At 42.1% G+C, this 13,939-nt stretch overlaps 2 protein-coding genes across 2 annotated transcripts; one reads left to right on the top strand and one right to left on the bottom strand.

Annotated features, from left to right (window-relative positions):
- Positions 1 to 685: 685 nt before the first annotated feature.
- LOC114084513 (olfactory receptor 14A16-like) lies at positions 686 to 1,645 on the top strand. The gene has a single exon (XM_027925589.2). It carries the CDS (start codon positions 686 to 688, stop codon positions 1,643 to 1,645), a length of 960 nt encoding a protein of 319 aa, XP_027781390.2.
- A 9,457-nt stretch (positions 1,646 to 11,102) lies between these two features.
- On the bottom strand, positions 11,103 to 12,101 carry LOC114082156 (olfactory receptor 5AP2-like). The gene has a single exon (XM_027923533.2). The coding sequence runs from the start codon at positions 12,099 to 12,101 to the stop codon at positions 11,103 to 11,105; it is 999 nt and encodes a 332-aa protein (XP_027779334.2).
- Positions 12,102 to 13,939: the final 1,838 nt, after the last annotated feature.

Below are 13,939 nucleotides of genomic sequence, written 5' to 3'. Positions count from 1 at the left end.
CTCTCTCTCTCTCTCATCTACCTAGAAATATTATTTCAGGAATATATGAAATAACCTTATACACATAAACTTGAAAAAATTGAAAGGATATAAGAGTGTTAAGAAATATAGAATATAGAAATACAGAAGCCCAAAATAAACTCTGAGAGTAAATTTAACTAATTTTAAAAATGACCTAAAGTCTCAGAGAAAATTAAACAAGCAAGAAACTTTAAAAGAGCAGGTAGATATACGTCTGTTGTGTTGTAGAATTTATTTTAAAGACAAGTATCAAAAATATATTAAAATATTAATTGCAGAAGAATTTGCAAAGCAAAATGGAAATAGTCCTGGCAGGCAGCTATCAGTCTGTCTCTCCCTCTTTAGACATTTTAATACAGATACTTCTTTAGAAGACACAGGTTGCTTTGTGCTGTGTTCCTGTAAACAATGTGTGTCTACAGATGGAGAACATTTTCACAGACTTAAAAAGAGAAATTGAGAGAACAAGCAGTGGACAATGGGACAAATGAATGACTCCTTTATTGGAGAAAATTTACTGTTAAATCCACATCATTCATATGCATGCACAGATACACACAGAAACACATTCATTGACGTCTGCTCGGTGTTGGACAGGAATGCTTGGTATGCCTACCCTTTTAATCACACATGTCCATTTTTACTGCAGAACGATTGTTTGAGAATGAGTAATAACTCTATGGTCACAGAATTTCTTCTCCTGGGTTTTTCTGACTCACGGAGTCCTCAGCTCCTACCAGCTGTGATTTTTACTGCGATATACATGGCTGCCCTGGTGGGGAATGGCCTTGTCATGACCATCACCTCCCTGGACCCAGGCCTCCACTCGCCCATGTACTTCTTCCTGAGGAATCTGTCCCTCTTTGACATCTGCCTCATTTCTGCTGTGGTGCCCAAAGCCGTGGCCAACTGGGTCACCCACTGCCACTCCATCTCGTTCCTCGGCTGTGTGGCCCAGGTCTTCCTGGTGCTTTTCTCAGCAGACACAGGCCTGTGCCTCCTCACAGCGATGTCCATGGACTGCTATGCTGCCATCTGCCATCCCCTGCACTATGAAGCCATCATGAGCAGGGACACCTGTGTGCAGATGGCCACTCTGTCCTGGCTCAGCAGTGGCTTTGTATCTGCTATCCACACCGTGAGCACCTTTTCTTTATCTTACTGTGGATTCCATGAGATCCAGCAGTTTTTCTGTGACATTCCCCAGTTGTTAGCTGTCTCTTCTTCAAAGCGTGTGACTGCAGAAATTGTGCTCATTATTATTAATGTCTTCCTGGACACTGGCTGCTTTGCCGGCATCGTTGTCTCCTACGTCTTCATCTTCTCCACTGTCAGGCGGATCCTGTCCACAGCAGGGCGTGCCAAAGCCTACTCCACCTGCCTCCCCCACCTGGCAGTTGTGGTCCTTTTCCTTTCAACTGGTTTTTGTGCTTACCTGAAGCCCCTCCTGGGGTCCTCCTCCTCCACTGACCTGGTGCTCTCTGCGTTCTATGTTGTGCTTTCCCCGTCCCTCAACCCTGTCATCTACAGCCTGAGGAACAAGGCCATGAAGGCAGGATTGGAGAAGTTGGTCACCAGGAAGCTCCTGACAAAGCAGCACGTCCTCCTGTTCCTCCAAGAATAGTGAGATTCCTCCCTTCCCGTTCGTGGATGTACGGGGTCAGTCTAGGCTGGTCTGTGTTTGTCTCCAGCGTTATCTGGAACCAATGTGCTCATCTTAGTTCAAACTGGAATAAAATACGCGACCAGGTTATTAGCAAAGCTGCGCTTGGCTGTACACATCCTAGTTTTGGAGCATTGCCAGAGAAAGTGTGCTCATTAGTGATTTGCCGCAGATTTCTCTAGGTTATCTTAATTGGTTTCTTAAATCAAGGCACACATCTTGGTTTTGGATATTTGCCAAGGCAGTTATTAAAAAGTCATTCTTGAGTGAGACTCTAGATCTAGATGCTGTGGTTTGTGCTCCAAAGAGGAAAAACAAACCATTGTGACCTAAAAATCTCCTGGCGAATGGCCCTGATTGCACTGGACCTGCCTAATCTCACTTCACCCTGTTGGGTCTGTTGGGCTCTACCCTGGCCTGTTAGACATTCTTTCCTGAGCACACATTTCTAGAGCCTTACACGTTACTTATATTGTCCTCATTTACAAAATTAGCTCCACAGTCAATAAAATATTCACTCCTATCTCAACAGCACATTCATAAATAGCACTGAAAAGCAAAGGAGGGGCACTTTGCCAGGAGATGCATTTTCCACAGATGGGCAGTTCTCCTACCTAGGCACGAGCACTGTGTCTCCTATCCCCAGATGATCATGTCCTTTCAACATTTTGGGGTTGCATAAAATATGAGATGTTGAGAATTTGTTAATAATTTCTGTCTTATATGTGAAAATAATTGCTGTGTTCTTAAGTTTTCACTTTACTATGTACTTTTTACCTATACTTTGAAATGTTCTTAATTTTCTATTCTCATTGACCAATATATGGAACTAACATATGAAACTGTTAAATATGTGATTTATTAGTTCTTTCTATCACTTCCTTATGATTTAAATAAGAGGTGTTCCCCAAATCTCACGGGTGAGACAATACAAGAATTTTCAGAAGTGCAATGATCAGACTGTGAGAAGTGTAACCGAATCAGGGGATGGATCTGCTGATGTGGATTAACTGGGAGGTAACTGTGGCAGCTGAGGTGTGTGGCTGGAGGAGGTGGTCAGTGGGGGGATGGCTGTGGGGTCTGTATTTTTTCCGTGCTTAGTAGAGTTCTCCTTGATTCCTGTGGGCCGTGCCCTGAGCTGCTCTCTTTCACCACACCCCACGCCCTTCCTCCATGATGCTCTGAATCACCTCAGGCCCAGGGCTGTGGATCAGCTCACTATGGACTGAACCTCTAGAAACATGAACCAAAATAGACTTTCTCTCCTCTAAAGTGCTCTTGCTGGCTATCTGTTAGGGTCTGTAAACAAGTCAGGATGGCGCCTGGCATTTTGCCAGAGGGAGTGGTTTGTGAAGTAACACCAGCGAGCCATTAAGTGTGGAGATTCCTTATTGGTTGACTGCTGTATCTAGTTTATGTTAATTAAGATAAGCTGTGTGGAATGTATATATACCCCTCCTATCCTACAATAAAGGGCTCCCACTCCAGCTGTATCAATCTACATAAGTTGCTCGTCACCCCCCGGCTATTTTGCCCAGTCAGCCGGGCTGCGGCAGCTATCTTTATTACATTGACCAAGATCTAACTAAAACAGTATAATATCTGACCCTAATAACTGCAGGTGCAAAACTGGCTATGAATCAAGCTCAGTGATTTCCCATAGCACTCAGCCAACCATACCAAGAGCTGGAGACAACACTCACACACACACACACACACACACACACACACACACACACAGTGAGAATTTAAAAAAGGAGAAAAAACTTATACTTGTCTTATGATTTTTCTGGTTCATGACCTTACCTGAAAATAAATGTACAGTGAAAAATATTTGGAGGAAAATATATATTAGTTAGAATTTACTAGAGGAAAAGGAAAAAGTTAAGTATGCTTTGTGTCTCCTCTTTATTTTATTATTTTCTAAAACATTTGCTCAAAATAATTAAAACTAGAACTCTCCTGCGGTTCAGCAATCCCACTGCTGGACAATCCACAGGTCAAGGGGACATTTGACAATGGAGCACATCTAGGCCGCAGCCCTGCGCCCTGGAAATGAAGTAGTGAAAACAGCTGACCAGAGAGGCGGCCAGAGTAAACACCCCGAACTCGACATTGGACAGCTCAAGACTTGACGGGACTTGCAACATGGGATTTGGTTACTGGAGCAGAAAATGAGGAAAGAATTCCTTGAACCCAAGCCCTGACAATTGTGGAGCCATGGGGAGGGGTAACAAAGAGAAGAGGGGGAGGGAACGCCCATGAGCTTCCTCCTCGGAAACAGCTGGGAGGACAGCAGGCTGAGTTAGCTGGTCAGCAGCCCCAGAGACAGTGGAGAAGCTCGCACAGGCCAGCCGGGGTGGGCTGAGAGCTGTGCGGCAGAGTGGCCTCTGCAAAGCCTAGAGTTGGCCCGCTTCCCTAGAACAAGCCAAATAACATGGCTCTCACCACGTACAGACAACCACAGGTAAACCCAGAGGGAGCCCCTCAGGAGTGGCTGCCTCTGACACTCATCAGAGAGTCTCCTGTGGAGGATCATTGCTGGCTGAAGACTCCCCAAACCCCCTGCTGCAGACAGAGGAGTGAGGGGGACTTTGCCCAAGAGCAAATCACTCCCAGGGTGTAAGCCCCAACCCAGCACTCCCCCACCACCAAAGGAGCCAATTGACATCATACCCCTGTCACAGTGGTGAGTGGTGGAAGCCTTGGTGTTACAGATGCCCACAGAGGAACTGTGCCCACAGGCCTCATGGGTTCAGTCACCAAGAGCTTTGATAGGGCTTTACCAAGAATCCCCAGTGGATGAGGCAGGTGATAAGCACTCACAGCCACAGGGGCTCAGACCAAGGTGGGCCCACTGACACTCCACCTCCATTACAGAGATGGCACCCTGACCATCTCCACCAGTCACAGACCACCCACGAAAGCCTGTGCTCACAGGCCCCATCTTTGCAGACAGCCACCAAGCTCTATGCCACCATAAAGAAGGCCCTGCAGGGGCAAGTGAATGCTTAGAATTCCACAGAAGTCAGCAACAGCCCTGAGCCTCCCCTGCTCCCCTCACCTAACGGAAACAGCCAGTGGATGCCACACCCCAAGCATGCAGACGGGCCTGTAGGCTGCCGACCATCCTCCAGCTGGTGAGAAAGTGACAGAAACCAGGGAAGCAGCTCTTGATCCCAGCATGGTTCATCTCATGGACAGAACTTCCAGTGCTTCAGATAGATAGCTCTGTTTACTTCACTAAATAGTATAAAGACAAAAGATTGGGAGTTTAGCTTTTTAGAAGCATGAACGTAATTGGAGAATCTTCCCATTGGAAGGTTACAATAGGAGCAGATGACTTTACCAGAGAATTCTACCAAACATTTACAGAACTAACAATCTTTATAAATTCTTTTGAAAAATTGGCATTGGGGCAGCCCTTCCAAAATTATTCCATGAAACAAGTCACTGCCCTCAAAATACAAACAGACAAAGACATAAAAAGAACAGACATATAGAACAAAGACATATAGAACAATATTCCCAAATGTTCCTCAACATTAATCCTAAACAAAATACCAGTATACTACCACCACCCACATAACCAAACGGCACGGGCATGTTCCCAGAGAAGACGAGAAATGGTTAATGACTGTATGAAAAGAGACTCAATATCACTTATAATCAGAAAAATATTCATAAAACTACAGCGATGTCTCTTAGGGACTGTGTTCTCTTTAATAATCACACTCTCCTAGCCCCGGTTGTACGGTTGTACCTGCCCTTTTCTAGTCAAACTGTGAGATTTTCGAATCTTTCTGCCCTGCTTTCTGCTCCTGAGTATCACAGTAAACTGGGCTGAAGACTGCCTCATTATCCATGCCTCTGCCCCAGTGCTGCTCTGGCTGGAATTTCCTCTTCCAAGTTAATTAGCCCAGCATCTTTAAATCCATCCTCACAGAAAGTCTCAGGATACAGGCAGAACACAGGCGATTCCTTTGCCAGAACACCAACAGTCTCTAGTCCAATTTCCATTAGAACCCCCCTTCCCCTCTAAAGCCTCGTTAGAGTTTTTACTGTCTGCTGTTTTATTGGCCTTCTTGTCTCTGCCTTCCCACCAGAACCGCCCATTAAGCTCCATTTACAGCATTCAAAGGCTTTTCCAGATTGCTTTTTTTTTAAATTTCCGTTCATGATCCCCCTTTTCCCTCTCCATTTTCCCTCCTGTCCTCTCCTCCGACCCTCTCCTTTCTCTACCCTACTAGACATCCTTTCACTCATCTATTAATTAGTCCAGATTGCGTCGCTAAAATTCCAAAAGTACCTCTCCCAAACCAGCTCCAGTGTCTTCTGAACTGTGTGGTCAGGTGAGTCATAGCAATAGAAATTGTCACTAACAATTTCTGTTTCAGTTAGATTTTTGCATCACTGTGACCAAAAGACCTGAAAAGAACAACTTAGAGGGAAAGGTTATTTAAGCTTAAAGCTTTATGTGTTCAGTCCATGGTTGGCTGAGTCCATGGCTCTGGGCCTGAGGTAAGGCTGAATATCATGGTAGAAGAGGAAAGCAGCTCAGGACATGGCAATCAGGAAGCAGAGAATGTTATGTAAGTGTGTTTCAAAAACTTAATGTGCATCTCGGTGACAAAAGACAAATAACTCAATCCAACATGGCAGAGTTTTATATTTTTTGTAATTTTTATTAGCCATTTTAATTATACAGAAAAAACACAGGTTTCATTGTGGCATGTTCATATTCATCACCCAAAGAGGAAAATCAAGTGGCAAGTAAGTGCATGAAAAGTCTCACAGTATCATTAGTCACTTGAAAGCAAAAATTAAAACCATAGTGAGACACACGTCACACTAATGAGAACTGCAAACATAAGAAGAACAAAAACAAAAAAACGTGACAGTGAAGATTGTAGAGAAATTGGAACCCTCAACACATCACTGAGGGAAAATGTAAAATGGTACGGGTGCTGTGGAGAACAGCTCTACAGTTCTGCAGAAAGCTGAACGTGGTTACCACTAAACCCGCCATCCCATGCTAAGTGTGTACCCAAGAAAAGTGAAATGGCCTGTGTACTGACACTTTGTGCATAAAGATTCATGATAGCATCAAAGTGTATATCAACTAATGAATGGGTAATTAAAATGCAATATGTCCATAAAATGAAATATTATTCATCGATAAAAATGAATTACAAGTACATTCTAATGACATGGATGAGCCTCATGGACATTAAGATCAGTGAAAGAAGCCAGTTGTAATGGCTTCATGTTCTATATCTATATTGTATGGAATACCAATAGAGGCAAATCTATAGACATAGAGAGCAAATTAGCAATTGTCAGGGGCTGGGGTAAAGAGAAAACAGACTAGGGCTGTTAAGAGACACAGTGGGCTTTTTGGAATGATGGAAATGTTGTGAAAGTAGGGAGTGGCAATTTTTATGCAACCTTGGGAATGTACCAAAAACACTAAACTATACATTTTACATGGACAAAATTCATGGCATGTGACTTAATCTCAGTAAGATTGTTGTAAAAATATACTCTATCTATATATTTGCATAAGTTCCCAAAGACAAAAATGGAATAATATACATTATGGCAGAGTTTATAATAGAAAAAAAATCCTGTAAGCAAACCTCTGTAAATAAACTTCTAAGGAAAAAAAAATATAATACATTTAAAAATATAAAAACACCTTTAAGTTATAAAAGAGCAGAATTTATTTACATGTGATAATATTTTATAAATCAACTGTGACCTTTTTAGTGTCTTTTCTGCTAATTTTAACATACATACTAATTCTAAGTTGGTTTTTATTAAATAACTATTTTGCTTATTATCTCTCACATTTTTTCTAATTCTGATAATGCCTGTCTGGCAAAGTCATTAGAATTAAAGCATTTTAAATTTCGTCTTTCCTGGGTTGTGCACAATATTACATATTCTTTTTATTTATTATATTATTAGCACACTAAATATATAAATTAATGGGTTTCATTGTGACATTTTCACATGAGCATCCATGTGTCCAGTGACCCTCTCTCGACCTCCTCCCCTGCCAGCCTGATCCCCTTCCTTAGCAGTCTCTCCTGTTGCTATGTCATCATCCCCACCCTCTAAGTTTCACTTACACAAGAAACTTGTGATGCTTTCATTTCTGAGTCTGGCTTATTTCGTTTAATGTGGTGGCTCAAGTTGCACTCCTCTTCTGAAAATGACGCCATCTCATTGATCTTTGTGGATGAATAACCATCCATTCTGCACACGCACCACATTATATCTGTCCATTCAACTGCTGGTGGGCAGCGAGGCCCATCCCACAACTTGGGCACTTTAAATAGTTCCCCAATAAATGTGGGTTTCTTGGGGAACTATAAACCAATAAACTAGATCAAGTAGCTCTTTTGTATGCTGACTTTGACTCCTTTGGACATGTATGTGGCACTGGTATAGATGTATCACAAGGAAGTTCTAACTTCAGGTTTTTGAGGCACCTCTGTACTATTTTGCATAATTATTGTTGTCATTTATACCCCTATCGTCAGTGTTTACAGGTTCAGCATCAACATTTGTATTTTTGTTTTGTTGAGAGTAGCCTTTCTTACTAGGGTGAGATGAAATCTCATTTGATTTTTAATTTGCATTTCCCTGATAGCTAAACATGTTGAGCATTATTTATATATTTCTTGGTAATTTGTACTTCTTCTTTTGAGAAGTGTTTATTCACATCATTTGCCCATAGGCTTTCTTGTCCTTTTGTTGCTGAATTTTTTAAGTGTTTTATATATTCTGGATATAAGTCTTCTATCAGATAAATAACTGGCAATAATTTTCTCCTATTATTTTTTTGGGGGGTGAGGCTGGGGGGCTGGGGATTGAACCAAGGGGCACTTAACCACTAAGCCACAGTCCTTTTTAATATTTCATTTAGAGACAGGGTCTCTATAAGTTTCTTTAGGTCCTCGATAAGTTGCTGAGGCTGGCTTTGAACTTGTGATCCTCCTTCCTCAGCCTCCCAAGAGACTGCAGGCATGCCCCACCACACTCAGCATGATTTTCTCCCATTCTGAATGGCTGTCTCTTTACCTTGCTGATTTCTTTCTTTGTGCTGCAGAAGCTGGTATAATTCCATTTGGCAATTCTTGCATTAATTTCCTGAGCCATTGTGTTCTTATTCAAGAAATAATTGTGTGTATCAATATCTAACACTGAAGAAAATCTCAGTGTTACATTAAGGTCTTTGGCCCATTTTGAGTCAATGTTTGTAAGGGTGCAAGATAGGAATCTAGCTTCAACCATCCATGGCTGAATGTCCAATTTTCCCAGCACTGTGTTTAAAAGAGGACATCAGTTTTCCAACCTGTGTTTGGGCTCCTTTAATCAAGAATCAGATGCCTGTAGATGCCTGTGTCATTCTAGGATCTACTCTCTAGTCCATTGTTTTGCATGTCTATTTTTATGCCAATACCATGCTGTGTCTGTTAAGATGGCTGGCTCTGTGTTATATTTTTAAATCACTGTTGTGATGCTGCTAGAATTGTTTTTTCCTGAGAATTGTGTTGGCTATTTAGGACCCGGTGTTTCCATATGACTTTCAGGGTGGTTTTGCCTTGGTATTTGAAGGGGATTGCATGGAACCTGTAGCTCACTTTGTTAGTATGGCCAATTCAATTAGAGCATTAATACTCTAATGCAAAAACATGAAATAGAGCTGTGGCCACAGCTCAGAGTTAGAACACTTGCCTAACATGCATGAGGTCCCAAGTTTTATTGCCAGCACCATAAAACTAAAACTAAAGTAAAACAAAAACCATGAAACACTCAGTGATCAGTCTGTAAAAGTATGAAAACTGTAAATTTTTCTTTGTGATGCAGAAGCTGATGTAATTCCATCTGTTAATGGTGTAAAGATCGGCAAATAGATCAACAGAACATGAGAACAGTTTCAGAAAACAAAATCCCCAGAGGGGCTGGCAACTGATTTTTAACCTAAGTCCAAGATAATTCATTGAAAACAGGCTAGTATTTTTTAATGGTTCTGAAATATTGGAATTTATGTGCAAAATGAAACTTGAACTCAGCCTGGCACTATTTAAATTAACTGAAACTGATCCTTGGACTCAAATGTAAGCCCAAAACTGTATCTAGTAGAAAAACATAACTAAGAACTTATGAGTTTGGATTAAAGATCTATTTTAGTAAGACAATGCAAACACATCCACTCATAAATTGATACATTGGATTTAATAAAAACTATAACCTCTGCTCTTAGAAGTGCAATGTTAAAGAAAGATATATCAAGTCACACACAGACTTTAAATCATGTATTTCATCAGGGGCATTTATTTAGAAGATATAAGGAACTTCTAGACCTCCATAATCAGAAAAACGATTTTTTCCCACCCAAGGGAGAAAAAAAGAGCAAAAAGTTTAAACAGATATTTCACAAAGCAAAGGTGTTCACATGGTAAATAAGTCCATGAAAAGATTCTATCATTTTGCATTTAGCAAACACGTGTTAAATCAAAATGTGACACAACTACATAATTACTAGAAGAGCTTACATGAAGAAGGCAGACCATACCAAATGCTCACAGGGATGAAGAGGACTGAAGGGCACACATTGGTGATGAGAGCATTAAATAGCACAAACTCTGAAAAGCCACCTGTATTAACTATGACAGTCAGCCCTTCCACCCTTCAGGTATTTAGTTAGGTGAAATTAAAGCAAACACCCCAAAACAGATTTATTCACCAAAATATCCATGATTTCTATATGTGTAATAGCCCCAATCTGAGAACAGCCCAATGTTTATCATCACACAAAGCAATACACAAATTATAGTCTATTCATACAATGAAAAATTATCCCAAAATGGAAAGGATAGAGAGCATTGATATTGCTACTAGTTGGATGGATCTCAAAATAATTATGTTCAGGAAAAGAGCCAGATCCTCCAAGGTGCCCACAAAAGATGATGTACATCTTAATTGTTGAGTGTGTCAATTATGCTTCCACAAAGTCTGCTTAACATATAATTTAATACGAAAAATGCTAATTACTAAATTATATATTTCTAAATATTTTTAGGTTAAACACCGAAGCATTTTATTTTTCTTTACCTTTGGGAAGGATTTGCATTTGTACTTCAAGATAAAACATTTTACTGATTTTATACAAGTACAATTTATACCTATTTTCTGGTGGTGCTTGATAAAGATGCTATATGAAATATGAGGTAAAAAATGACATGCTCTTTCTGCCTATTTAATCATCCATTGTTCCAGTTGTAACATTTTATTCCCCATAAGCCTTGATATTGCTCATTACTAAAGATATCAAGACAATTAAAGGACACTCTGTCTTCTACATTACAGATGTCCATACAGAAACGGAGAAACCTGGTAAAGCCACCTAAGTGCCCACCCACGAGCCGCGGTGGTTTGGAGCAGATTCCAGACTGCTTTGTGAGATCCACAGACCCAGAACCCCTGAGAGCTTCCGCTTGCCCCTCTTCAGAGCCTGCTTGACATCTTTGTTCCTCAAGCTATAGATGAGGGGGTTCAACATGGGGATGACAACCGTGTAAAAGATGGACACCACCTTGCTCTGCTCCAGGGAGGAGACGGCACTGGGCTGTGCGTACATGAAAAACACGGTCCCGAAAAACAAGCACACCCCAGTGAGGTGGGAGGCACACGTGGAGAAAGCTCGGTGGCGTCCCTGCACGGTGCGGATCTTCAGGATGGCTGAGATGATGCAGAGGTAGGAGACCAACACAACCAAGAAGGTGCCTACAATGATGAAGCCACACAGGCCGAGGAGAACCCACTGGTTCACAGAGGTGTCTGAACAAGACAGGGACAAGAGTGGGGGGACATCGCAGAAGAAGTCGTTGATCTCATTTGGCCCACAGAAGGACAGCCTGAAGGTCATTGTTGTCTGAGTGACAGCATTTACTAGGCCCCATGCGTAGGACCCGGACACCAGTAGTCCGCAGACCCGGCGAGTCATGCTCATGGGGTACAGAAGAGGGTTGCAGATGGCAGAGAAGCGGTCGTAGGCCATGGCAGCCAGGAGGAAAGCCTCGGTGGTGCCAAACAGAGACAAAAAGAAGAACTGAGACACACACCCAGCAAAGGACACCCTGCGGTCATCTTTCAGGCAGTTTACCAGGGCCCTGGGCGCAATTGTGGAAGAATAGCAGATGTCCAGGAGGGAAAGGCTTTGGAGGAAGTCGTACATGGGGGTGTGGAGGTGAGCATCGGCCCTGATGATTGCAATCATGCCCAAGTTTCCCACCATGGTGACGACATACAGCACCAAAAAGACCAGAAACAGAGCTTTCTGCATTCCTGGCCCGCCCCTGAAGCCAAGTAGGACAAACTCTGACACCTGTGTACAGTTGGCCATTGTGTAATGGCAGCCGGAGGAGGCGGAGGAGGAAGAGGGCCAGGAAGGGGAAACTCTGCAAGTTCCCTACAACTTACTGCTTCAGGGTTAAAATGAAATTAGAGATCTCCACGTGGCACTAAAAGCATTCTGTTTATAATCCTGTTACAGTGTCTTGGTTTATTGGATTCCATAGGCCATGAAATTGGAAAAACCTCTGCTGCAAAGGAAATAAAAATGGGATCAAATAAGCATTGACATAAGAAGTCTGCACCTGTAAACACCTCTAGTTACCTACAATGACCTTTATCAGTATTACCCATGTCATCTCACCAACAATATATGGAAATGAGTCCCTGATCTACTTTGCATCCTTTATTTACTTCACTTACCTAAGGGTTTTGTTTTGTTTTGCTTTGCTTTGTTTTATTCTTAAAATGCTTTAGAGAAGTCTCAAAATCAAAGAATAAAGACAGTGACTGAGAGTCCAGCTCAGTGGCAGAACACTTGCCTAGTGTGCAAGGCCCTGGATTCAATGCCTTGCAGTGTGTGTGTGTGCACGTGCACACACACACACACACACACACACAACATTGGACATGAGTGCCCCTGAGAACTAGCCATTGAGCCAATCCTGCATCATATAAGAACTGTCATCAGACAGAGCTGGGAGATGTTGGCAAGTGACATTGGTTGTCTGGACAAGACCAAACCCTGTGCCACACCCTCTACACTGGTTTCCTGTTACTGCTGAAATAAATTACCTTTAATGGCATAAATCAACAGAAATTAATGATCTTTCAGTTCTAAGGAAATACAATGCAGTGCCCATGGTCTGCACTTGTTAACCAGCACGCTTCCTTACGGAAGCCCTGAAGGAGAATTTGTTCACCTTTTCCAGCTTCTAAAGACCTGCATTCCTTAGCCCATGGTCCCTTGTGTTTTTAAAACTGGAAGCACAGCATTTTCTCTTCTCTCTGACCTCTCTGCTCTTGGACTTGCTTTTTCTGTATGTAACCATCCTGTCTTCTTAAATGCCCTTGTGTTGAAATCGGATCCTTCTAGATGGACCAAGATAACCACCACCCTGCCACCCTGTCTCAATGTCCTTTGCAGTGAAAGGTACTGTATCCATGAATCAGTGTGTGGATATACTGGGAGGGTAGCTGTCATCCCCACCATGGTATATATTATATATTTTTTTTTCTTAAAAGATTGATGAAGTTGTGGTTATAATACAAGGCAAAAGAAATCCAATAATACATGGTGTTGTTTTTACTAATTAGGCCTTTTACTACAATCATTCATTAATCCATTCTTGAATTAATGATTATCAAACTATTTTTCCTTTTTATCTATAATAACTCCCCCTCCAATACACTCTCTTCATCATTAAATATTACACACAAAACAACAATAATGTATTTAAGCAGCTAATCTTAGGGCACCTTGAGCTACAGTAAGCTGGAACTTCATTATAGGGTAAGATTTCCTCCTTGGAATGGAGCTGGGGACAGAGCTGTAACTGGGTGACTGTTGGAGTCAATGTGTTGAAGGAGAGAGCAAGTGCCTCTCTTACTCCAGCTCTGGGTGGACTGACTCACAGGCTCCTCACAGTGGGCAGGGCACAGCATGGCTGCCCACTTCCAGTGCCCGCTCACACTGCTGGAAGTGATCCCAAAGTCTTGTACACAAAGAAGCAGATCATAAATCCATCCCAGGCACAAAGCAAGGCAAGTCAAGTTAACGCAAAACATAGTTACAGCTGTGACACTGCCACAAACATAGCCATGACTGTGCTGCTGCACACCACCGTGCCTAGACACAGTGAGCCTGCTGCAGGGAGTGTCATACGTCTT

The sequence above is a fragment of the Marmota flaviventris genome, chromosome 5 (genome assembly GCF_047511675.1).
Source record: "Marmota flaviventris isolate mMarFla1 chromosome 5, mMarFla1.hap1, whole genome shotgun sequence".
Taxonomy (NCBI): Eukaryota; Metazoa; Chordata; class Mammalia; order Rodentia; family Sciuridae; genus Marmota; species Marmota flaviventris.
This window is presented reverse-complemented; position numbering and strand designations above follow the sequence as displayed.